General features: G+C 44.6%; 1 protein-coding gene across 3 annotated transcripts in view; it reads left to right on the plus strand.

Moving 5' to 3' along the window:
• The window catches only part of TEDC1 (tubulin epsilon and delta complex 1), a 552383-nt gene that overhangs the window by 72381 nt on the left and 456167 nt on the right, over positions 1 to 23835 (plus strand). For all 3 annotated transcript variants that reach the window (XM_073610730.1, XM_073610728.1, XM_073610729.1), the window contains exon 2: positions 6645 to 6741. In XM_073610730.1, coding sequence (XP_073466831.1) covers positions 6645 to 6741 — 97 coding nt within the window. The remainder of the gene's footprint in view (positions 1 to 6644; positions 6742 to 23835) is intronic.

Genomic DNA, 23835 nt, shown 5'->3' on the forward strand with positions numbered 1-23835 from the left:
AGTTGGCCACCAGTTTTGTACACATCTCAGGAGGGATTTTGTTCCACTCTTCTTTGCAGATCCTCTCCAAGTTATTAAGGTTTCGAGGCTGACATTTGGGAACTCGAACCTTCAGCTCCCTCCAAATATTTTCTATGAGATTAAGGTCTGGAGACTGGCTTGGCCACTCCAGGACCTTAATGTGCTTCTCCTTGAGCCACTCCTTTGTTGCCTTGGCCTTGTGTTTTGGGCCATTGTAATGCTGGAATACCCATCCACAACCCATTTTTAATGCCCTGGCTGAGAGAAGGAGGTTCTTACCCAAGATTTGACAGTACATGGGCCCCGTCCATTGTCCCTTTGATGTGGTGAAGTTGTCCTGCCCCTTAGCAGAAAAACACCCCCAAAGCATGTTGTTTCCACCTCCGTGTTTGTAGATGGGCATGGTGTTCTTGTGGGTCATAGGCAGCATTCCTCCTCCTCCAAACACGTTGAGTTGATGCCAAAGAGCTCGATTTTGGTCTAAACTGCCCACAACTCTTTCACCCATTTCTCTTCTGAATCATTCAGATGGGCCTGTACATGTGCTTTCTTGAGCAGGGGGACCTTGCAGGGGCTGCAGGATTCAGTTTTTTACGGTGTAGTATGTTACCAATTGTTTTCTTGGTGTCTATGGTCCCAGTTGCATTGAGATCGTTGACAAGATTCTCCTGCGTAGTTCTGGGCTTATTACTCGCTGTTCTCATGACCATTGAAACTCCGCGAGGTGAGATCATGCATGGAGCCCCAGACCGAGGGAGATTGACCGTTATTTTGTGTTTCTTCCATTTGCACCAGCTGTTGTCACCCTCTTACCAAGCTGCTTGGCGATGGTCTTGTAGCCCATTCTAGCCTGGTGTTGGTCTACAGTATTGTCCCCGACATCTTGGACAGCTCTTTGATCTTGGCCATGGTGGAGAGATTGGAATCTGATTGCTTCTGTGGACAGGTGTCTTTTATACAGGTAACAAGCTAGATTAGGAGCACTCCCTTTAAGGATACACAAGACACCTGGGACCCAGAAATATTGCTGATTGATAGGGGATCAAATACTTATTTCCCTCATTAAAATGCAAATCAGTTTATGCCTTGGCCCCTCCAACTGCAGGGAATAACAGTGGTCTGTTATTTTGACAATCTCCTCTTCTTTGCTCCTTGTAAAGAGAAGTTGCTGGAGAATTTAGAATCTTTGGAATGGATTGTGAATCTTCAGAAATCAAATCTAGAACCAGCTCAGGAAATAGTGTTTTTACGATATCTGATCAATTCAGTGGAACAGCGACTTTCTGCTAGAAGAGGGGAAAGTGGATTGTGTGGTGTCTAGGCTGCAGTCTAATCACCCCCTATCCATAATGAAGATTGTACTCGGAGTCAATCTGTGATAGTGTAACAAAGGAACAAAAAGCAACAAAAACATAGACCTGAGTTGTGCCCTGGTCAAGTGGTCAGTATGCCTGAAAGGGGGCATACCCAAGTATGAATTGAAATAAAATGAAAAAGAAAAGAAAAAGGGAATGGGTGGGTGGGACACGAGATCCTACGACCACAAGAAGGAGAAGGAGGGCAGGCTTTATGCAGCCTGACTCCTCCTACAATAACAGGCTGACCTGCGGTCAGCCTTACACTTGTACTCGGAGTCAATCTGTGATAGTGTAACAAAGGAACAAAAAGCAACAAAAACATAGACCTGAGTTGTGCCCTGGTCAAGTGGTCAGTATGCCTGAAAGGGGGCAAAAAAGACCAGTAGGATGAATATGATGCCAAATTATAGCCCACTGAAATAACGTATAAACTATCAAATTACAACCGCTTATGGTATCTCAAAAAGTGGCTCTGGGCCAAACCCAGAGAAACAAGACGACCTCCACCTACCCAAACGGGCCGGGGTCCCTGGCACAAATACACCGAACCTGCTCCTATCACTTATGACCCAAACCGGGTATAAGCCTGCCCTGAGCACCGAGCTGGTACCCAACATGAAGGAGACCATGAGAATGTGATAGATACCACACGGAAAAAATGACCCATGATGAGAAGTCCGCTGATCACAGCAGGAGGGCTACTCTTCAAGAACCCTGAGGATTGCTTATAGAATGCGCAGCAAATAAAGAAAGTCTGTCGGGGTTTCCAACAACATGAAATGCTGAGTCCAACCAGATACGCCCTGACAATGTCATGCCGATATGAGATAAAAGGGGCAAAAACCGAACCAAGTAGGAAGCCTACTGATCCTGACCTAGAGACTGAGAAAATTCGGAATCCACTAACCCCCTGAGCCTGTAAAAGCTGCTGGAGCTGCCATGCTGACTTACCATAGTTTCATGCTTCTGCCAACCCTAGCCAAAAGCAACTAGGAAATAAAAGGTTGTGTGCAAACAAGAGGGAAAAACCAGACCCCTGGGTAACCTACTCTGCGTAAGTGACATGCCACTGGGACAGCAACATGAACTACGAAAGAACGTGAGCATGCTGAGAACCTGCGCCAGGAACGTAAGCTGCATGAAAGAACGAAACACATGTATAATGCAAGCTATGAACCGTGAGCAGCCTAAGCACCGAAGCTGCAAGAAACCGCAAACTACATGAAAAACCCCGGTAGCACGAGAACGTGAATTGATGAACAGCGTGAGAAACATGAGAACGAGAGTAACCTTGGGAAAACATGAGAAAACCTAGAAGAACGAGAGAAACATAAAAGTGAGATTATCATAGAAACAACAAATTGCAAAAGACACGTATATTGCATGAGACACGTATATTGCATGAGACACGTATATTGCATGAGAAACGTAAATTGCATGAAAAACGTAAATTGCATGAAAAACGTAAATTGCATAAGAGACGTGAGTTTGTATGAAAAACATAAACAGCGTAAGAACAGATGAGGAGACTTGCCACCGAACAAGCCAATTAAAAACGATCACCTCAATCTGTCAACCCATAGACGTGATGGGTAATCTGCAGTGGTAGAACATGAACAACCCAGCTGTTTGACAGCAACCAAATAACATTACGTACAACCAGCCCCAAGACAAAACACCCCTGGTACCTGACAATGATGATGTGGGTGCAGGAATGGCAAGACCAATAGCGCAAGAATGTGAACCTAATGATGACACCCCCCTACTGTATTCAGTGAGTGAGCCCGAGCAACCTGCAGCGCCTGGACAGGAAATTAAAAACGAACACTCAGGGCTAAGATACCCGCAGACCGTGGTGGGTAGAAGTAAATGTGTAATGGTGAACGTGCACGTATGACGTATGGAAAACAGGCGAGAAGATTGTGGGACAACAATCAATTAAAAACGAAACCTCAGCCTGTACAGATCTGTAGACGTGACAGACCCTGAATGTGAGCACTAGCTAACGGAAATGCAGCGAACGAAAAGCTGTGACAAACATATGACATAAACATATGACATAAACGTAAAATACATGGGAAAACGAGAGAAGCCTGGGAAAACGAGAATCAAAGGAAAAACGTGAGAATCAAGGAAAAAACTAGAGAATCAAACGTGAGCACCAAGGGAAAAAACGTGAAAAGATGAGAAAATTAAGAAAAACATGAGGAATGTAAGAAAACATGAAAAGGCATAAGAAGTGACACATTGCACGAGAAACCGTAATTGCATGAAAACACTGTGAAAATTGCATGAAACACTGTAAAAAATTGCATGAAACACTGTAAACTGCATGCAAACACTGAACTGCATGAAAACACTGTGAAACAAATGACAGACCATGACATAAAAACACATGACATGAAACGTAATAGACCTGTGAAAATAAGAAAAAACATGGAAAAAACGAGAGAAGCATGGGAAAACGAGAGAAGCACCCAAAAGCAACATGGGAAGACGTGAGAAACATGGGAAGACCTGAGAAACATGGGAAGACGTAAGCATGAACAAATGTGAGAGGCATGGGAAAACGTGGGAAGCGTAAGAAACATGGAAAACGTGAGAACCAAGAGAAAACGTGAGAAACATGGGAAAACATGAGAAATATAAGAAACATCAATAGGCATGAGAAGTGACAAATTACATAAGAAATCGAACATTTCATGAGAACACCGTAAATTACATGAGAACCGTAAAAATGCATGAGAACCGTAAAAATGCATGAGAAACGTAAATAGCATGAGAAACGTAAATAGCATGAGAAACGTAAATAGCATAAGAAACGTAAATAGCATAAGAAAATGTAAATTGCATGAGAAAACGTAATAGCATGAGAACCCGTACCAAGGCATGAGAGATTGAAAAATGCATGAGAAACCGTAATTTAATAAAACCGTGAAATGCATTAAAAACGTGTAAAAAGCACGAGAAACAGTAAAAAGCACGAGAAACCGTAAAAAGCACGAGAAACAGTAAAAAAGCACGAGGAATCGTAAAATACACGAGAAACCGTAAAAAACACGAGAAACCGTAAAATGCACGAGAAACCGTAAAAAGCACGAGAAACCGTAATTTTTAATGAAACCGTAAAAAATGCATGAAAAACTGTAAAATGCATGAGAACCCATAAATTATATGAGAAACCATAAATCGCATGAGAAACCGTAAAATGCACGATAACCGTAAAATGCATGCGAAACTAACATGCATGAGAACCGTAAATAGCATGAAAACTGTAAAATGAATAAGAAATCGTAAATCGCATGAAACCATAAAATGCATGAGAAACCGTAAATTTAAATCGTAAAATGAATGAGAAAACCGTAAAATGCATGAGAAACTGTAAATCGCATGAAAAACCAAAAATCACATGAGAAATCGTAAATTGCATGCCCCCAAAGGACCCCCACAGAAAATAATGAGATGACAGGCAATGAGCAAGAGTCATGACAACCCCGTAGCCTGAATTAACCCCTGAACCCTGTGCTAACACATGCGTAGCATGAGGTAACCGGGTGCTAGCAACATGGCCCCATGCAGGTGAAAAGGCAGCATCCGCAGGCTGCCCTGTCTGCAACTGTACCATAGACACCCCCAACCGCACCAAAACATTAAATACCTTGCAACAAACAGCTGAACCCCTTCCCCCACAGCGTGAGTACCGGGATGCCGGTTCCCACGTGGAGCTGGATCTGCACAGGGAGAGGAGCAGACAGGTGGCCGATTACCCCCACGTCAGCATCGGAAGGAGCGGACAGGCGGCCCCGGAGCAGCACACACCCGGAGCCCACTGACACAACCCATGTGCAGTAGTACAAAGCACGGATGCTGGAGCTGATAGTAAGTGCTCAGTCCTGTATGCGATCAGACAGAATACACAATACCTGGTTGGCGGTATCACTGGTGGTGTACCTGGGCGGGTGTGCGGTGTATACAAGCAGACTCGGATCGCAGCGCCCCGGGAGTCTTCCGTATCTTTTGGCCATAAGGAGACAGAGCATCCCACTCTCTCTCTCCTCTTTACATCCCATCTGCCGTCTAACACTTCCTCTTTCCAGCCCCCCCCCCCCCCCCCCCCCTGCTTTATGCAGCCTGACTCCTCCTACAATAACAGGCTGACCTGCGGTCAGCCTTACACTAATGTCAGCTTTGTGAATTCTGACTTCAACCATGCCAGCCATCCAGTGGGCAAGACTGCATTTCAGATCGCTTCAATTTTTTTCTTTTGAAGGTTTGGGGCCACCAGGTGGAATCCATGGATACCTTGGTGAAGATTCCCACCAAAGTAAAAAAGAATCTTTGTTTATTCTTTTGGGTTCTGTCCTGAAAGACGTTTTGTGAAAATTCAAGTTAGACTTACTGGTAACTTGTTTTCCAGTAGTCTTTCAGGACCGCAACGACTCATCCTTATGCTGCATTACCATGTTATGTTTGTGTTTCAGCCTGGGATGGATGTTCTCTACTACAACTGAAGAGGTGTGGGGAGAAGCCTCCATTTAAAGATTTAACGAAGAGGCGTTTCCTGTCATCTGGTGGGAATAACTATGATCTCCCAGGTGCTGTCCTAAAAAACTTCTGGAAAACTAGTTACCAGTAAGCCTTAAATATAATTTTTACAAGCAGTAACGCATACAATGTAGGTATAAGAAGGCATAGAAGGAGGTGTTTTAAGCAGATTATTATTATTATTATTATTATTTTCACAATAAAAAGCAGACTTCTATTTAGCCGAAACTTCCACTTTTAATAATTTTGATCAGCAAGTTAAATTCATGTATTCGGGGTCTTTCACACAGGCGGACGGTTCAGGTCAGCCTGTCAGGTTTTTTTTTTTTAGACGGGACCTGAACAGACGCTCCATACAGGTCTATGGTGCGACGGATGTCAGCGGCGACATGTCTGCAGACATCCAATCCGCTGAATCCAGACAGATGGAAACCCTATTTTCCATCCGTCGATCGGATGAAAACTGACAGGCTTTCCGTTTTTTCATCCGATTCCCCCATAGACGAGAGCGGGGCTCTGATGGGTCCGTCCCAGCACAGTGAGTAGAGACGGACCTGTCATCCGCCGGCTCAGCGGGGCTCAACGGAGCGATCCCCTGCTGAGCAAGCGGAGTCCGTACATATACAGCCCCGTTTGAAAGAGACCTTAATGAATGTAATCACTTTGAGCTAAATGTTTTTTTTCCATATCTTAACTTTTCACTTCTGTCTTATTTGGCAGGCTTCGGAGTTCTGGAAGCTATTGCACTGCTTATTAATACAAACCTACTCAAGATGGGACAATTCATCAATTTTAAGAAACGGAAAGGGGACTAAAGGTATCTTATTTTCATTACTCAACATATTGGTAGTTATTTTGTGTAATGTTACTGTCAAGAACTATTGCAAAGTGTTTTTTGCTTTTTTATGTTTTATTTGCTATAGAATAAGCATTTGAGATTTCCACATTCCACATTAAAAACTCATTGAAAATTCAACTCCCTTCCTCAGCATGTCTTAGTCATAGTTAACTGAGTGATAAGAAGGTACAGTATATGTAAGAAAATGTATTGTACATCACATACAGAGGTTTGGGAAGGGAGTCATTTAAAAATTAGAACCAGTCTATAGGTGCAGTTAAAAAAATCCTTTTTATTTATTTTTTTTTTTATACAGGGGTATGTAGGAGAAGGGGGATGGAATGTTGTAGTTTTTTTTTTTTTTTTTTTTTTTTTTTTTTTTTTTTTTTTTTTTGTTTACACGTAGTTAGTGTTAGGTTTTTCTTCCACTTTAATGTGCATTTTATTTACTCTCCCTTTCAGAATAGATGCCTCTTTGGCTCCGTCATTGACCATAAACCTGATCTCTGCTCCCGGTTGTGATCTGCTAATAAAGTGTGGATTGACCTCCTCTTCCGTAGACAAACTTTTTGTCATTCCAGTGGCATGTAGAGAACATAAATCTTCAAACTCTTGTTTATTTCTGCAAAAGACCCCCCCCCCTATATTCCAAGTAGGAAGCTTTTTTTTTTTTTTTTTTTTTTTTTTTTTTAACCAGACCAGTTGTGCCATTGCTTTATGAAACTAAGATTAAAGTGTAATTAAACTTTGGCTTAAAAAAAAAAAAAAAAAAAAAATTCATGCTGTACAGTGCATTCGTAAAGTATTCACAGTGCTTCAATTTTTCAACATTTTATGTTACAGCCTTATTAAAAAAATAAATTAAATTCATTGTTTTCCTCCAATATTCCAAAATTTTACAAATAATACCCCATAATGACCATGTGAAAGTTTGTTTTGAAATCTTTGCAAAATTTTTACAAATAAAAACACATTTTAAAAAATCACATGTACATAACTTGGCATGACACTCAAAATTGAGCTAAGGTGCATCCTATTTCCACTTATCCTTGATGTTTCGACTTGATTGGAGTCCACCTGTGGTAAATTTAGTTGATTGGACATGATTTGGAAAGGCACACACCTGTCTATATAAGGTCCCACAGTTATCCATGCATGTCAGAGCACAAACCAAGTCATGATGTCTAAGGAATTGTCTGTAGACCTCCGAGACAAGATTGTATTGAGGCACAGATCTGGAGAAGGGTACAGAAAAATGTCTGGAGCATCAAAGGTCCCAATGAGCACAGTGGCCTCCATCGTCCGTAAATGGAAGAAGACTCTTGCTAGAGCATGCAGCTCAGCCAAACTGAGTGATCAGGGGAGAAGGGCCTTAGTCAGGGAGGTGACCAAGAATCCTATGGTCACTCTGACAAAGCTCCAGCATGGAGAGAGGAGAAACCTTCTAGAAGCACAACAATCTCTGCAGCACTCCACAAATCTGGCCTGTATGGTAGAGTGGTCAGACGGAAGCCACTCCTCAGTAAAAGGCACATGCAGCCGACCTGGGGTTTGCCAAAGGGCACATGAAGGAGACTCAGAACACGAGAAACAAAATTCTCTGGTCTGATGAAACAAAGATTGAACTCTTTGGCCAGAATGGCAAGTGTCATGTCTGGAGGAAACCAGGCACCACTCAGTACCTGGCCAATACCATCCCTACAGAGAAGCATGGTGGCGGCAGCAGATGTTTTTCAGTGGCAGGAACTGGGAGACTAGTCAGGATCGAGGGAAAGATGAATGCAGTAATGTACAGAGACATCCTTGATGAAAACCTTCTCCAAAGCGCTCTAATGCCGCGTAACACACGGTCGGACTTTTCGTCTACAAAAGTCCAACGGACGCTGACGGACTAAAGCTGGCTGGTAATCCGATCGTGTGTGGGCTTCTCCAGACTTTCAACGGACTTTTTTAGCCTCAAATCCGACGGACTTTAGATTTGAAGCATGCTTCAAATCTTTACGTCGTAAGTACGACGGACCCCGAAGTCCGCTCGTCTGTATGCTAGTCCGACGGACAAAAAAAACGACGCATGCTCATAAGCAAAAACTAAACGGAAGCACTCGGTCTAGTAAAACTAGTGTTCGTATTGTAGGTAGCACATTCATCACGCTGCAAAATCTGTGATCGTTGAATGCAGCGCATTTTATTTCTTCTTTACGAAGGCTCTATAAAGAACGAAGGTGTTTTGCTGTTCATAATCAGAGTTCTCCAAAACTGATTTCTGGATTCTTTTTCTCTTTGATCTCATGAATGATATAGTATGCATTTTAAAAACAATGTTTCCATACTAATAATACTTTTTCCCCTTTTTTTTTTTTTAGGTTTGTAAAGTTACCACAAAGAACCCATTATTCTGTTTTTTTTTTTTTTTTTTATAGTGATTATTTTTTAGTTTTTAGATAAAGTTAACCCAAAGCACCGTTTTTGGTTACGTAAATTTTTGGATTTTCAAGACTTACCACTTGAACATTATTAACATTAGTAATGTATTTTTGGTGTGTTTTTTTTTCTAACTCAATGAGATTGTTGTCCCTTGTTAATTTAACATTGTGTGTAAAATCAATGATTTCAAAGAAAAAACATAAAAAGTCTTTTGCTAAACTCAAAAAATGATCCATTTATTCATGGTCAAAATAAAATAAAGAGGAAGTCAACGCTGGAAAAAGTCGGTGTACCAGAAAATTGGGATCTTGCGGAGTCCATATAAGAGGGAGCACAATCTGGTCCAAGAATCCCAGAGATCAACAGCACCAGCAGATGATCTAGATGTCCCCAGACTGTGGTCCTACAACAGCCTGCGTCTTCTGTCAGACCAGACTGAACCCAGGTCATCATTTTCTTCTCTTCCCTGCAGCCTTTCCTCCACGCTGCCCTGCAGCCTTCCCTGTAGCCTTCTTTTGAGGCTGTGGCTCTGGTGTTTCAGTTGTGGCAGGAGGAGGAGGAGGAGGAGGAGGAGGAGGGGGGGCTGCCTCATGTAGTTGGGTGTTTTGTGTTAGCGTGCCTTGCAGCCCCTTATGGATTGTTTCCCCAAATAGGCGCTCACAAATGAGGCGCTGCTCCCTATTCATCTGAAGAAGCCTGCTGGCTAAGTAGCAGCCATAGGATTCTTCCGCTTCGGGGGGGCTCCTTAAAAAACGGGTGGCCTCTTGCATGAGGCGCAGGGATGCGTCCTGTGTGACCATCCCCTTCCTGGCCCTTTTTTTGGGAAGGTGGAGGGGAGGCACTTGGGATTCGGTCAGGCTCCTACTGGGCCCAGCCACCTCACTTGGCCCAGCCACCTCACTTGGCCCAGCCACCTCACTGGGAGCAGCCACCTCACTGGGAGCAGCCACCTCACTGGGAGCAGCCACCTCCTGCCTGACACTGGGCCCAGCCTCCTCCAGGATGATGGTGAATCCGGCCTCCTCCAGGCTGTCCATGGGCCTGGTCTCCTCCTGCCTGCCACTTTCCCCACATTCCTCCTGGATGGACTCATCCTGTGTATAAAAAAAGGACAATAGTTTGAGTATATTTTTTTGGGTTCATCAATGACACACAGTTTGCTTCTCATGAATAGCAAATTCAATGTGAATACTTCTCTTTAATAAAAGAGTCTAATCAGACACCCTAATTATTTCAAGCAGGTGCCAAACATATTTAGCCACTACTGTCAATTGATATGTATACCCAATTTTGAGTGCCAAATTATTTTAGACAATTATAACATCCAGTTAACATCATTAATATTAGTACAGTAAATATTTGTTAAAATAATTTACCTGACTCCAGATGGTCATATCTGGTTCATCCAGGATGGAAGACCCAGCTTGCTCCTCATCAGCCTCTGCTGGGGTGGAGGGATTACAATACAGTTGGCACTACAACTGCTCGACCATAACCTAGGAGACAGCCCAAAAGAAAGGCAAGCAATAAATATAATGCAAGATTTCATCAATAATTTTTTTATTGTCAAAAATTATATATCCTGGCCCATTGCAATGGCCCCCCTACCCATAAAATAATTAACATATTGCTGTCTAACTTGACGGGCACTTTGGGGGGCCAAGCCAGTACGGACAGTATCCAGGCCTGTAAGGTTGGCTTCTATTTGTCCGGCCTCAGGCCCAACTGTGCCTATATAATTTGTAGAATGCTTATTTAAAAAGTTGTGCAGAATGCAGCACGATAAAACGATAAAATTAAGTTTGTATTCCGCCAAATTAATGGCTGTTTGAAACAGGCGGAACCGGCTGGCCAGAATTCCAAACGCATTCTCAACCACTCTTCTAGCTCTGGCCAGCCGGTAATTAAAAACCCTCCTCTCCGGGGTGAGGGTTCTTTGGGGGAATGGCCTCATGAGGTGCTTGCTGAGAGCGAAGGCTTCATCGGCAATGAAGACAAAGGGGAGTCCTTCCACGTTATCCTCATCAGGTGGCAATCCCAGGCCACCACTCTGGAGACGCTGGCAGAACTCCGTCTGGGCAAATACTCCTCCATCCGACATCCGGCCATTCTTCCCCACGTCCACATATAAAAAATCATAGTGTGCCGACACCACCGCCATTAAAACAATACTGTGGAACCCCTTATAATTAAAATAATATGACCCCGAATGGGGGTGGTGGCACAATGTGGACATGTTTCCCATCTATAGCCCCTCCACAATTGGGAAAGTCCCAACGGCTGGCAAAATGGGATGCCACAGTCTGCCATTCCTGTGGCGTTGAAGGAAACTGGGAAATCAAACAAGAAAACCAAAATCAATTAATTTGGAAGCTAACATTGCAAGAAAATTAGACAATTAAAAACATTATTCCCCAGCATCAGTATAACATTCAATAATTTAATTGTTCTGGAATAACTAATATGGAAAGGCACACTTATCAGATTGCTCACCCCCTCTGATGGAACATTGATTACATTTTAGGGGGTTGTGAAATCCCTAAAAAAAATTACTTTTAGGACACGCAGGAATTTAGGGACTAAAAAGGCTACAAGACTGCAGTTGTCGCACTCTGCAGGTGCAGTTGCTAACCAGCTTACAGTAAATGAGGTAATGTAAAAAGGCATTCATGTTGCAAGGAGTACACAATCACATGCAAGGGCAATTAATGAAAACACTTTGAGGCTTGCATATGATTTGATGATGGAAATCAGCAGAGCTTCTGCTCATTTACTAAAGCACTGGAACAAATGCACTTGTAGAGTGCACATGCATTTTGCAAAGTGCAACATATATTTGCTTTAGACAAATCAACACCACAGAACATTCCAGCAAATTTTAACGAGGGTGGGGGTGGGGGGGTTGTGAAATCTAGATAATTGCTCATTAGCAGCACACTATTTGGAGTGAGTTTAGGTGGGGGGGGGGTTGTGAAATCTAGATAATTGCTCATTAGCAGCACACTATTTGGAGTGAGTTTAGGTGGGGGGGGGGGGGGGGTTGTGAAATCTAGATAATTGCTCATTAGCAGCACACTATTTGGAGTGAGTTTAGGTGGTGGGGGGGGTTGTGAAATCTAGATAATTGCTCATTAGCAGCACACTAAATACACTCAAATAAAATACATTCCAAATGAGTAGACTAGGTGGATATGTTCCCATCACTTCATGCTGGGAAGGTTATTGAAGGAAAATATACATGCATGACAAAAAATAACAGTAAAAAATTCCAGCATGTGTGAGGATAAAAAGGGGACATTCACACTATATTGCAATGATGGTAAGTAGTGTTTGAAGCAACAAATACATCACATTATCAAAGATTACATAAAAGAACATGTGATGCTAATAAAAGAAAAATATCTTACCTTAATATAGTCCTTCTGCAGGACCTGTATGATGGCAGAACAGGTCTCTGGGATAATGATCCCCAGAGCCTGGGGGGAGATGCCTGTCGAGAACTTAAGGTCCTGCAGGCTTCTCCCTGTGGCCAAATACCGCAAGGTAGCGACCAGCCTCTGCTCCGGAGTGATGGCTTGCCTCATGCAGGTATCCTGCCTGCTGATATAGGGGGTCAGCAAAGCCAACAAACGGTCAAAAACGGGGTCCGTCATCCGGAGAAAGTTCCTGAAATCCTCAGGATTATTCTCACGGATCTCACGGAGCAAAGGCATGTGACAGAACTGGTCACGCTGAAGCAACCAATTCTTGGTCCATGAACTCCTCCTCGCCCTGTTCATGGACTGGTCTTGGGCTGAAGAATAAACTACAGCACCAAGCACATACAATGCACGAGCCTCTACGACGAGTACGTACAGGTAACATGGCTTCAAAACGGTCGGCTGGTCAGAACGCACTAAACAGAACGCACTGAAGAACAGCAAGGCCTGTGAAGAACGACCTGAAAATCAGGAACGAGCGGCCAATAAAACAAAGATTTCTCAATGCCAACTGACCAAACGCACTGAAAAGCAGATACAAACCTCACAAGCACAGACTGAACAACAGTTAAAACGAACTGAAAAATACGAGTCTCACAAGCGCGAATCGTCTCTCACCAAACTTCTACTAACACGAGATAAACACGAGATTAGCAGAAGGAGCCCAAAGGGTGTCGTACGGGCTATTGAACTTCCGTTTTATAGTCTCGTCGGACTTGGTGTACGTCACCGCGTACTAGGCTGTCGTACTTTTGTGTGGTCGTGTGTGTGCAAGTCCGTTCGTAAGAAAGTCTGCCGCAAGTCCGCCGAAAGTACGTCGGAAGTCTGTCGGACAGGCTGTCGGACTTTTGTAGACGAAAAGTCCGACCGTGTGTACGCGGCATAAACCTTAGATGAGGCGAAGGTTCATCTTGCAACAGGACAACGACCCTAAGCACACAGCCAAGATAACAAAGGAGTGGCTTTGGGAAGACTCTGTGAATGTCTTTGAGTGGCCCAGCCAGAGCTCAAACTTGAACCTGAACATCTCTGGAGAGATCTGAAAATTGGCTGTGCTCTGACCCTCCAACCTGATGGAGCTTGAGAGGTCCTGCAAAGAAGAATGGGAGAAACTGCCCAAAAATAGGTGTGCCAAGCTTGTAGCATCATACTCAAAAAGACTTGAGGCTGTAATTGCTACCAAAGGTGCTGCAGTGCTTCAACAAAGCATTGTGCAAAGGCTGTGAATAGTTATGTACGTGTGTGTGTGTGTGTGTTTGTTTTTTTTTTTTCTTAAATAAATTTGCAAAGATTTCAAATAAACTTCTTTGATGTTGTTATTATGGGGTATTGTTTGTAGAATTTTGAAGAAAATTGAATTTAATCAATTTTGGAATAAAGCTGTAATATCACAAAATATGGAAAAAGTGAAGGGCTGTGAATACTTTTCTGGATTCACTGTAGTGTGTGTGTGTGTGTCCTCTGAGGCATAACACACGTATCGCTCTATCACAAGCATGAGACTGAGGGTTTGGCTTTCTTATAACAGTTTTGGTTACCACCCAGAGACTGACCACATCAATCACCTTGCATGTGGACTGACAGAGCGAATGCAATAAAAAACCCGGATGCTGGAATGAGGAGCAGGAGCACTAGATTTTCCTGACAACCGGTTACAAACAAGATTTTTTTAGTGTAACTCCAGCCAAAAAAAAATGTTTTTTGATAGCATAGGGAAGGACACTCCTGTAAAGTTTGCTGTTTGTGCCCCTGTTCAGAAGATTCCACCCCACTTTCTGTCCCTGTGACAATTGGATTTTTGAAATTTTTGATTCTTGCCGAAAATGAGGATTGGTGATAAACCTTCAGTGGAGACTTTTTTTTTTTTTTTTTTTTTTTTTTTTTTTTATGAGTTGGGTGTTTTTAACTCGGACTGCCTGTAATAGGTATTTTAATACATGCCAGAGAGTGAGCACAATAATTCTAGGGTTGTCATTTACAGTTATTTTTACTGTAAGTTTCTAAGAATAACAAAAAAAAAACAGAAATGTGATGGTATTGCAGATATGCACTGCGTACATTTTATTGCAAAATTGTTTAATAACTTTTTTTTTTTTTTTTCTTCCCCCAATTTTGCAGGGTTTTAGCTCCACTTGTTAAGCCTCATTACTCAATGTAGGTAGAAAACCAAAACACAGGGAGCCTTTAAAACCGATGTTTTATAATAGTCCGATAATGTTTGCTTAATAGACTCCCTGACTTAAATTTATGTGCACAGCATCAAATACTTTAAAAGAGAAGTGTGGGAATAAAAAAAATAGAAATTCATACTCTACTACAGTAGGTGGATGCAGCATTGATCCCCTAACGTCTGTATGTGAGAACTGAGCAATCAAAGACCAGTGATCACTCAGTTCTTGGTCTTCAGTGAGCAGAGACTAATGCAATGGTTTTTAGGATTATGTGGACCCAATAAGGTTTTTAACAAATGCACATAAATAAAGCTATATTGTCATATCATAGCACAGAATCCCCGCCAGCTGCTTGTACAAAAATGACGGTCTATATGCAAACAGTCCAGAACAAAATGGCTTACTTCAGCAAAAACAACACAAAACAGTCCATAACTCTAATTCCGTGGCACAAAACAAAGTAATGGCATGCCACCATCATATCAGACATGGGATTACCGATCACAGTACTGGGCCACTGTGAGTGGCCCTGGTACCATATGATCCCTGGAACCAATCGCAGCACTTACAATTACATTAGAAAGCAAGGCTGTCATTCATGACTCCTTGCTTACTACTGTGTGATCTGTGATTGCTCACTGCGATCACATGATACCAGGGCCAATCACAGCGGTGATAGCTGTGACCAATCAGTTTCACACTAGTTAACAGGGTTTTGTGAATTAAACCTTAGAACAGTGGTGTACGGTGCTAATTACAACGATCATCACTGTAATAAGCAAGTAGTATAGTGTCCCTATAGTAACATTGCACTTGCTGTGTCCCTGATCACTGCCACACCAGTTACTGATATATTTTAATTTATAAAAAGTTTTTCTTTTGTGCTACTGGCAGTCGTGAATGCAAACTACTGCTTCTGATATATTTACATAGGCTCTTATATGAATAGTTAAGACTCCAGCATCTTTGCCCACTCAACATTCAGACAGATGCGTGAAAATGATCTAGACCTGCCTGCTAACTCTCCGCTACCGGGAACCAATCGTCCACTTGTACCCTATATTTTCATTTAGGACAAAACATTTGCCTTAGGAGAGCACCTTCTACGTCCCTACTCCAGTCGAAACCTTAACGTGGAGAAGAGGGTATTCAATTACAGGCTCACCAGAGCATGAAGAGTGGTTGAATGCGGGTTTGGCATGCTTTAAAACAAATGGCATTTTTTTGCACAGTGCGATCAATCTCAACATGCAGAGCGCCATATATGCCGTTAAGGCAGCATGAAAATTACATAATTTTGTAAGGGTGCGGGATGGCGTTTGTTTAACCACTTCAATACAGGGTACTTAAGACCTTCCCGCCCAGACCAATTTTCAGCTTTCAGTGCTCTCGCGCTTTGAATGACAATTTCTCTGTCATGCTACACTGTATCCAAACAAAATTTCCCATATCGTCTTTCAGGACAGCAACCTATGAGAGACCTCAGCTCCTCCCTTCTTAGGAAACAACGTCCAGCCTAGATTTAAAAGGCATGCTTCCCCGCCGGTTCCTCTGCTTTGGTGTTTCCTCCGGCAAGGAGACACTGCGAGGAGCCGTGGCTAAAGACAGCCAATGAGGCTGAAGCCTGTATGTCCAGGAAGGAGACAGAGGTCTTCAGGGACTAGTGGTGCTATGCCTCGGAGAGGGGTTGCGTGGCAGCCACACTGTTGTTTCTGTTGCCACCCCAGCTCTCCGAAAGTTGTGTCGTGGAATGCTTCGGGGGCCCGCCTTCAGGTTCTCAGTGGAGATTTAGGAGGGGGCGCTCCCCCCCCCCCCTGCACTGTGGTGCGAGCCGTGATTGAGCTCACAGCGGGGCCAGTTGGTGGGTGACGTCAATTTTGGCAGGGGGTGTGCACCTCTCCTTGATCCGCGGCTTCCGGTTCCAGTGGTGGATGCTGAAGGTGGGCTGGGCTTTGGCTGATGGGGACCCAGAAAGATCGCCCAGGCGGTTGGAGGGCCCAGAGGCAAGATCATCCTTTTCATGGCGGGAGGATGCCAGAGGCAGGGGCCACCCTGGCGGCTTCTGTCATTGCCGACATCAGCCATCTTAAGGTAAGGAGGACCAGGGGGTTGCGTCCCTTACCTGTCTATCACCTGTAGCTCCACAGGTGGGGTTCCCTCTTGGTGGTTGGAGGGGAGGAGGCACATGGGACCCGGGGGCTGGTGGTTCTATGTGCTCTCCTGGGGGTGGTCCCTACGGCTCTGGCTGGTGGAGGAGGGAAGGTGCCAGGGTTTGGACTGCCTCACAGAAACAGGGGGCGGGTGGTAAATCCCACAGCCCCAGACTGTACCTCACCAGTGGTAGTAGGGTACTGTACCCTTTTCTTCCAGTCACCCCCTCTGGGGGGGGGGGAACCAGAGGTTTCCATTTCTTGTTGCATACAAGTAGGCACCATAGCGCGATCGCATAGGCAACATCGCGGCATACTTTTACCTTCCGACAGCATGGTTGGTATGTCTAGGGGAAAGAAGGAAGCTGCAGCGCGCGAGGGGGTGGAGCTATTGCGCTCCAAGTTGGCCCACAGGAAGCATCCAGCGGGGTCACTTCCGGGGCATATGACGTCATCAGCGGGCACTGGAGACGCTGGTTAGTCTCCATACGGTGAAAACAGGAAGCATGGATGGTAGCTCAGAGGCTAAGGGCTCTGATTGGTCTGCTGGGACCTGAGTTCAAATCCCAGTGAGGGAAAGCCGTTCGTATCCTAGGTATTACACAGCACCTGCACCTTCTGCTGGACATGTGGCAGCTCTGTGGCCTAGAGGGGAGAACTTCGGCTTGGCATCCCTGCTGGTCTGGTTTTCAAAAGGGAAGACCTAACAGCGGCTGCGGACCACCAAAGGGGTGGGATTGACCCTTCTGCGACACCTGCACAGGCAGCGGAAGCAGACCCCAGCACCAGCACCTCACAGGTAAGCCTGAAGTGTTTGTACTTTCCATGCACATTCTTTGAGTGTTTTTCCCCCTTGTAACTAGTAGGGACTGGGTGAAGGGGAGTCTTTTGTTCTCCCTCCTGCACGAGGTGTATGGAGTGGGTATGGCTGAAATCGCACTGTGTGGGAAAACACGAGGCGGGCCGCTGAAAGGCAAGTCATGGCTCACAATCAGTGTAGCCATGGGAGTCTGCCTGGAGACATAGGATCTTGTCCTCATGTCAGCTCCTACTGACCTTGGACAAGTCACTCTATGAAGTGGCTCAGTGGTTAACATTTCAGCTCTGGGTCACTGATTTGATGGGGCTGAGAGTCAGTTCCCTGAGCGGTCACCTGGTTACTCGGGCGTGTCTAGCCAGGGGCGAAGGCCTGGGTGGCTGACGCTTCTGCTTAGCAACACTGGGGTGGTTAGTTCAGATCCCCCAACATTCTAGTGCTTGCATAAAGTTGTGGGTTCTCCCTGTGTTTGTGTGGGGTATCTTACATGTCCAAACTCAGGCTGGCATTTGATATACCTGATGCATTGGCTGGGTAAAATGCACTCGTGACTAGAAAGGTCAGCTCACACAGAGTCTGCACTATAGGCACTGCAGTGAAAACTTTGCCTGTGTAGGACCAGCAAACCAGCTCGCCTAAAATTTTCAGGCAGGGGTCTTCAGATTCTCCTGGTCAACTCACAAACATTAAAGAAAAAGAGCTTGCATTGAAGGTGTTGCACCTAAACTGTGCCTTAAGTACTGAGGTCATGAATTTGAATCCCAACCAAGCTAGTACCCTGCATGTTTGACTAGTGTTTTAATGTTACAGGGTTGCCGGCCGGATGGTGCCTGATGGCCACATCACCTGTATGCACCTGATATAGGAAACTAAACAAGGGATCTCTGGTGACAAGGGCCCGATATCAGGGGGTGGCCCCCTGTATGGCATCACGAGGGTTAAAGACCTTCAGGTGACCAGACCCTAGTAAGATGCACAGGTTTCTAGAACACTTGTTAAGAAGTGGGAGAAGGCCTGGATGGTGAATCCAGTAGACCCCCTCATTACAAAATTTCTCTGGAGGAGGTGGTTGCAGGAGGACAAGAAAAACATTCCTGCTCCACGACCCAGGGATAGAGCAGTGGAAAAGGGCGTTCCTGTTCATTGGGTCCGATGGAAGCCAGGGAAGTCTAGGGTCCTGCTTCTCGGAAGGCTTTGGTTCAGTACCCTCTGCTCCCTCCAGACGCAGTTTTTTTCCACAGATCCAGACTTACCGGCCTAGTCCTGGGAGACGGAGGGGTATTGTTGGATTCCATGCTCAAGAGAATGAACTCTCTTCTGAAAGGGGTGTCGCCCATCTCAGAATATTGTCTGACACAATTGCAGACACACACGTCACTCACAGATGATAGGTTGCTGTACAGCCACGCCTCCGATTCGTTTCGTCACATCGACTTCTTCACAGAATTGGCTGTACGGCACGGCAACCTTCCTCTTATACCCCCGTACCAACTACTGGCAGAAGTATTCGTAGAGCGCATGCGCGCATTCCGTGTCCCCGTAAGCGTGATACAGCGGATCCACAGCATCATAAAAGCACAGAAATGCAATGAATTAAAATAAGACCACAAATGTGTATTACCAGAGCAATATTTATTAAACCATTAGACTTCGGGGGCGTGGCCTAGGCATGGCAGCGTGAGGACGTTTCTGCACAGGGCTCCCGGCCGGCGGATCTCCTACAGCCATACAGCGACATATTACCCACACCTGCTTGAACCCCTGGACGTCTGGGGAGGCTGACCACCACTCCACTGCTCCTGCGATCAGCATGGAACGCTATTTGCGGCAATATCAGCCGGCGGTGTCCATGCAGCAGCCTCCAAGATGGCGCCGGCTCGCCATGCAACTACAGGCACAACAGAGGTAATCAGTGCACCTGACCCTCCTCCACAAACGGCAGATAATCGCACAATTCCGCCCTTCTCATCCCCCAGTGACCTCTCTTCCTGTTTCCCACGATCGCTGACAACCTCCACAGACACAGAGGATGTACTGCTCAGCCCTGAACTCGCAGCTTCTCCCTCAGCTCCCATGCCACCCAGCGCACTATGCTGAAGCCCAGAAGCCCTGGAGGGACAGAGACTGATGCCTGCACAACAGACCACAGTGAGTACACCCTGCAATCCTCCCCAACTACAGGGTCTTCCTTTTAAATGCTTCCTCTGAACAAAAACTGTGGGCTTTCCTGCAGCAGCTACCCACAAGAGCTGATATGGAAACCCTTGTGCAGAGAATGGAAACCGCTATGAAGGGGGAAATACAAACTCTCAGGCAAGAAGTGTCAGTGATTAGACTCCTGTGTTAAAGGGGTTGTATAGTCAAATTTTTACCTTTTACTTACAGGTAAGCCTATAATTAGGCTTACCTGTAGGTAAAAAAAAAATCTCCTAAACCTATACGGTTTAGGAGATATTCCCCTTGCAATGAGCCGCTGACTGCAGCGGCGCATACACACGGGGGATTCTCGGCTGAAAGCCCGGCAGATGCAGGACCTTGCCGGAAAGAAGTTTCCCGCGTGCATGCGCGGGAGTGACGACATTGCAGCTCCAGCCACTCAGTGCTGGAGCCGCGATACCCGGAAGACACACAGAGGCAACATGTCGGCTACCTCGGCGTGGACCAGGTGAGATACCGATGCCTCGTTCTAAGGTAAATATTTCATAATGAGCTAGTATGCGGTGCATACTAGCTCATTATGCCTTTTTCCTTACAGGTGTATAAAAAACAAAAAAGTGTCAGCGGGTTTACTAACGCTTTAATGTGATATAACAAGAACAGGGTATAGTGTCCCAATCTGTGCAAACCCTGCAGACGTCTCACTCTGAACTTACTGACCAAATCATACAATTGCACCTCCTCCAGGATGACCTGGAGCATCGCAGCCGCAGACAGAACATTCAGTTGAGGGGGGTGCCCGAGTCTGTCCCACATTCAGAACTACGCCTAACAGTGACCATCGTCTTCAACCGTTACCTAGAATGCCCGTTGGACTCTGAGATCATCATCCACCGAGTTCATAGAACTCTGGGCCGGCGATATGACCCATCCGACAGACCCAGAGACGTCCTCTGCTGTTTACACTCCTTTAACCTTAAGGAGGAAATTCTGCAACCGGCCTGGAGGGTGGGAGTCCTGGAATTTGATGGTGCAGCTGTACACCTCCTACCAGATGTTGCCAGAAAGACACTTTCAATGCGACGGACACTTAAACCTCTCCTCGATGGCGTTGGCGAGAAAGGACTTACCTACAAATGGGGTCACCCATTTCACTTCATAGTCCCCAAAGGACCAGATACCTTCTCTCTGCGTCATCCCTCTGAGCTTCCAGGCTTGTTTTCCTTTGCCGAAATGGACCCAATTCCAGTACCCGATTGGCTGGTGGCAGTTATCTCCAAAGATCCCCAGCGTCAAACACCCCTGGGTAGACCACAAAGGGCTCGCTATAACCGTCGTGGTCATGGGGGCCCTTCACAAGCAAGACGGGTGAGTAACCCCCGTTTCCAACCTCCGAATGAAGAAATGGCTGGCTGATCTTGCCAGCATACACTCGGCGCAAAGGTTTCTTTTCTGTTTTGTGTTTTTTTTTTTTTTGTTTTTTTTTTGCCATGACTGAACTTCCAAAGTCAAATTGACTTCATCATTACATCTGGGTGTCTCCCAGGAACAGTAAAATATGATGGAGGACAGAGATAGTCAACTGTAAGCACCACATCCCATATTTGAATGGTGAACAGAAACTAAAGGCTGTTAGGCCTAAAGACAAATGGGGAGGGGGGGGATCTTCCCCAGGGACTTTTAAGGTGCTATTTAATAGACAGTATATTCAAAAAAATTTTTTATACAATTATATAGAATAAAATTAATATTTATTAATATTGAATCACATTAAAATATTCATGTCATACTTCAGAAGTAAGACATGTAGATAAGAACACTAAGACATAAACAGTGTCACCCAAAGGAATTTCTCGGTTATATCACAATTGAACCGTGCAACAAAAAGCAACTATTCAAAAGATGCCAAAACAATCTGCCGTTCTCGACATGTTTCGCTCTGAATATGAGCTTCTTCAGGAGTTTAAAGGCAATGATTGTGACGGACTCTAAATGATAGGAAAATAAACAGAAATCAATACATACATTTAAACATGAAATAAAGAGCATCCAATAGAATTTTTTCTCGAATATGCACAAATTCCATTATCAGAATAGAGGTAGATACAGAGAATTTAGATATAGGCATATAGGTTTCAATAATGAACATTTTAATCAAGTATAAATGAACAATCAAAATTTATACATCTCACCAGGCTGTAGCACATTGATCTGGCATAGACTATTTCAATGGATCGGTAATACTGCTGCTAGTTTCGAACCGGAAAGTTCTCACATATGAGAGGTATCAAGTGCCATACTGTGACCACAGGGGAATACAAAGTCTACAAAGCGGCCCTTTGAAAAAAGGGAAAATACATTCAAAGTTAAACGAAAAATGGACCAAGGGGGGGGGGAGGGGAGGGGAGCGGGGAGGTGGAGGGGGGGGGGGGGGAACGTAATCAGGCTATTAAATGGTATAATTTCTATAATTTCAGAGGGATATGTATCCTGAAGGTAGAACCAATTTGAGATATATTACCTGATACATAAAAGTATATCGGCAAATGATGTCATATAGATGGAAATAGGCATCATAAATGAATAAAATAGATGAAGGAATTCCACTGATAACTGCAGGGATAAGCGATCGCCAGCAGAAATATTTTCTAAGTATAGAGGAGAGAAGACAATGAAGGGTCAATGGAGGATTCAAAGTGTAACTACATGTCAGCTAATGACAGTGTCACACAAGGGAAACTTACTTCACAGATAGTGGTCCGGCATACAAGCTGAGGAGAGCATCCCGCTGCCTCTGTAGGATCGCACCGGTGACGGAGCTGTGGGCGGTGTATTGACCGCCTTTATATACCCCCATCACGGCGGCGTCCGTTCTCGCCGCCGTGATGCGGACGCTTAATGGGGCCGGTCACGTCGGGACGTGGGGAAGCGCAGTGACGTCAGCTCTGACGTCATTAACGTGTGTAGGGGTTACTGCGCATGTCTGCGCGGTTCAGGAGCCCGTGGGACATGAAGGTGCAGGAGGCGCCATTTTAGTTAAGGGAAAAAGAAAAGTAACAGCCGAATAGAGTATAGATTGGGGCATAATGCCTGCTTTAATTTTCAAAAATGATGGAAAAATAATTATATGTGTTCCCTATACGTTTTTAATAAAGGCTCATGTTAATACCAATAAATCGGTATCAGAACCCATACCAGACGTGATCCGGCTCAAATTAAAGGGCCACCAGCCACAGGGACGATTGGTTCAACATCCCAGTGGTGGGTGCCCGGGGCGTCCGTGTGGTCCAAACTGACAAAGATAGTCCCAATGTGAGAATATTTCCGGCAAACAATTTAAGGTAATAAACAAAAAATATATTGAGTATATAAAGCCTGGGAAACTTCATAAAAGAAGTTTGCAGCTACAGCCTGTGAGATATAATACAGTTAAAACAGTGGAAATTCAATGACAAAAAATGTGTAACATACATAAAGATAAAGATATTATGGTCATATTATAACTATTATTGAGTAACTTCTATGGCTCAAACATATAAATGGTGCCATAGCACAGCATGAAAATACTGGGTATAATAAATGACCAAAAGCAGATAGAAAGGGAGGGAAAGAAAAGGAGGGGGAAAAAAGAGAGCCACGTTAGGGTAATACATGGCAGAAGATGCGAGCCTCATCAAGGTTAGGAGGTTAAGAATATTATGATTATTCAAATAAATGGCTTGAAGCTGAACGCATCATTCATACCAGGGTGTTGAAGAGCTGACAGTTTGTGTATCCAGCGTGCCTCCTTTTGTAGGAGGAGCCTGTCATAGTCTCCTCCTCTAACACCAGGGGGAATATGTTCTAGAGCAAAAAAATGTAAGCAGTTGGCGTCA

This window comes from Aquarana catesbeiana, linkage group LG13 (assembly GCF_042186555.1).
Source record: "Aquarana catesbeiana isolate 2022-GZ linkage group LG13, ASM4218655v1, whole genome shotgun sequence".
In the NCBI taxonomy this organism is placed as follows: domain Eukaryota; kingdom Metazoa; phylum Chordata; class Amphibia; order Anura; family Ranidae; genus Aquarana; species Aquarana catesbeiana.